The sequence below is a fragment of the Limulus polyphemus genome, unplaced genomic scaffold, assembly GCF_000517525.1.
Source record: "Limulus polyphemus unplaced genomic scaffold, Limulus_polyphemus-2.1.2 Scaffold4943, whole genome shotgun sequence".
Taxonomy (NCBI): domain Eukaryota; kingdom Metazoa; phylum Arthropoda; class Merostomata; order Xiphosura; family Limulidae; genus Limulus; species Limulus polyphemus.
In genome coordinates this window covers 66,898-70,465 of record NW_013670553.1, presented here as the reverse complement: position 1 = coordinate 70,465, position 3,568 = coordinate 66,898, and the positions used below count along the sequence as shown (strand labels likewise).

At 31.4% G+C, this 3,568-nt stretch overlaps 1 protein-coding gene across 1 annotated transcript in view; it reads right to left on the bottom strand.

Annotated features, from left to right (window-relative positions):
- LOC106471889 (importin subunit alpha-1-like) overlaps positions 1-3,568 on the bottom strand; it is a 58,588-nt gene that overhangs the window by 8,954 nt on the left and 46,066 nt on the right. Inside the window, 1 exon segment of the mRNA XM_013932515.2 lies at positions 1,131-1,235. Coding sequence (XP_013787969.1) covers positions 1,131-1,235 — 105 coding nt within the window.

The window sequence follows — 3,568 nt, the reverse complement described above, 5'->3', positions numbered from 1 at the left end:
AAGATAAGTTCTCTATAATTTTTTCAATTCACATATGTGATTTTGCCCTCATGATAAGACAAAATGGCCACGACAGATAACAGGTTAACAGTGAGAAAAAGTAGGACTAGGGGACACAAATATAAATTTTGATAAGGTAGGAGTCATCTTCAGCTAAGACAGTTTCATATTTATAATAGGGTGGTTGGCCATTGAAAAGGGTTGCCTTCAGATGTTGTAGAGGAAGTAAATTTAAGTGAGTTTAAGAAAAAGCTTCATAAGTATATGAATGTCAAGGGCTGGCTCTAAGATTTTTTTAATTTAGTTTAGAAGATGTAATATAATGTTGTCCCAAAACATTATGTTATGTTAAACGGATAATAAACAGTTAGTTTAGAAGATGTAATATAATGTTGTCCCAAAACATTATGTTATGTTAAACGGATAATAAACAGTTAGCATTACGGAATATTTCAAAGAATGTGAATTACTTTACAACACTTGATGTAAATGAAGACATTTATCCACCCCAATTAAGTTGTCCAAACCGTGTTCATAGTATGCAAAGCATGTGAATAACTTAACACTATATAAATACTTCACACTTTGAAAACAAGTCTAGTGAATGTCTGATAAGACTAAAGATTATGATGTTGAATAAAGTATGCAGCCTATTGTTTTGCTAGCAAGTCTCCCCCTGTGGTTAGTGGTTTGAATTTAGTGACAGCACCACACTACCTGGACTCCACACTGACAAACCTACTGCAAAATGACTTTTAACTGGATGGTGGAAAGCCCAGGCTAAAATCCTCTAATATATAAATCTTAAGCAGAACTAATCCACAGGTTCAAATCAGATGTATATTGATACTTTAACAAAAATGTAATAGCACTATCATTAATAAGAACTGTGATAGTTGGTCAAACTAATGACGAAAAACAATTGAGAAATTGTGAGTTTGGCAATACCACTCTTCTTTAATTTGTAACCCATTAAAGAATAATTCTCGCAGGAAAGCATCAGTCACAAGAACAGTCCATCACTGAATGATAGAAGTTAATATATACATAATTTCCAGTAGCGTGCAATACAACAACCAAATACAAAATATATCTTTCTATAAGTATTAAATGCAAATTAATACACTTACCTGTGCAAGTACTTCTATAAGTGGTTCTACCAGTCCAGAGTCTATTACAGACTGGATCTGACTATCATTTCCTGCTGTAACATTTGAGATCATCCAAGCTGCTTCCTGTGAAAGAGAAAAAAAAATTACATTAGTACCTGCAGGTTCTCCAAATATTTCTACTAAAACAATTATCTTTGAAAGCTAAAAAATGAGTTAACCACTCAATCATTATTGCAGGACTTCCTAAAATTAGGAATAGGGCACTTTCTACAATTAAGAATTTTTTTTTACAAAAAAAAAAAAAAAAATAGTTTCATCACAATATCTTACAAATGTTTCAAAGAATTAGTTGAGGACTATTCAGACCCTTGTTTAACTTAAAAATGAGCTACAAAGGAATCATGTAACAGGTCACTTTATAAACACCCACACCTTGTATTAAACCTTTATTATATTTTTGCTTACAATATTGTACACTTGAGATGGCACAGATGCCATAAAGTGCTGATGGAGTCATGTCTGATTGTGGATTACTTGTCAAGTGGTATAGTCTGTAACTGGGTCACAGATATCATAATATCAGTGGTGATTGGGTCATTCAAGTTCACATCAAAGATGTTCAATCTGAGGCTTAGAATGTTTGCTAATGAAAAGAAATGATTAATCTCGATCTCTGAATCATTTTCAGGAAGTATAAAGCAGGTGGATTGTTTCATTACTATATTGGAAAAGTTGAAATTATCAGCAATAGTATTCAGGTAATCTAGATGTTCCTGCATTACCCACACCACCACACCTCTTCCTTCACTGAACTTCTGAGCCTAAGAACCTGTAATGCTAAAATTCTGCTTTAGATACCTGTGTTGGGTATAGCATATATAGCCCATTGTGTAGCTTTATGCCAAATAAACAAATAGGCACTAACAAGAATAAAGTGGGCTGAGCAATGAAAACAATCATAAGATAGCCAACTTGTGGACAGGAACCAGTGATTATTTCATACAGAGAACAAATAGTTGATTAACAGGAAACAGATATTCAACAATGGGGAAAATATTCTATTAACTCTCTCACTATAGGCTCAGTCCCGGGGATCAAACTCAACTAATATGTGCTCGTTACAGTTTTCATGCAGTAAGCGTATCTTCACAAAATTTTTCAAATTATCAATAATCGTTATAAGGCTTTCATATATAAGATATCAGATTTTAAAGGTAATGATTTGCTCATGCATTTTTTCTTTTCAAATGTCAACTATCCAACATGCAAAGTAATTTTGATTTTAAGATGAAAAATACTTTTAAACATCTGAAAATTTTCAAACTTCACATGCAAAATCTTTAAAACCACCATAAAATATATATTTTTTTTAAGTTATTTTTACTATTTTATCTCTAACGGTTTGGTCAATTTGATTGACCTCGTAACCAGCAGAAAAAAAAAAAGGAAATAAATATATATGCATTTTTCCTTCTAGAATAACTAAAATTATAACATGGAAACACAAATGTTTAGTTTAAATAGCTTAAGTCTGATAACATTATACATCTATATACATTTATTATTTTAATGACCTTTCAGCTATGCTTGACTAACATTACAGAAGTTGCAAAGACATTGCACACGTGAGCACACGTTACCATATCCAGGAATATAAAACTGGCCTTTATAAAGTGGCCTAACTTGGCTGTGTTCCAGTATTTTGTAAAATACAGTCACATTACTACTTACAAACAAGTTTTAAATTTCAATTATTTTTCTTAAAACATAGAACAGTAAATAAAGTAATATAGAAAACAATATCTATTCAAGTTACAAACTTTGTACTTGTTTGCTGCTTGCCGTAAGTTGCTAAGCCTTATCAAACTTCGCATGTGTAGGATGCAAAATGACATTTTTTTAGGTTTTATATATGCATTTTGAAATAACAAAAAATAAAGTTACTTTATCAATACCACTATAATTTATCAAGCTTAGTAAATAAACTGTATTTGGGTCTAAAAAATATGATTTTTCAACCTCATTAATGTCCAACCTTACAGATTGGAATCTAGCATGAAAAGAAAGTTTCCTGTGCAAATACTCCACAGAGGCCGAGAAAACCACTAAGGGGACAAACTGAGCTTTTGATTAGTTATACACACACACGTCCCTGGACAAAGTAGGTGTATGTAAGCAATATTTTCAAAAATGGAAGAAATGGGTGGAACCACCTTGATTGGTTCAATAAATATATTAATATCTCAGAAAATAAAAAAAGATAGGAGGTTCTATCTTATATTCTAGTTTGTCAATATTGGTAGTTTGAGTAACTGATTCATAAGAAACTAGACCTTGTATTTTGACATCACAAACATCTAATTTGAACCAATGCTGCATTCAACATGCCATATAACACACAAAAATTGATATTTAGAACATTTTTTTTTTTTAATATTTACTTTTAAATTAAGAAA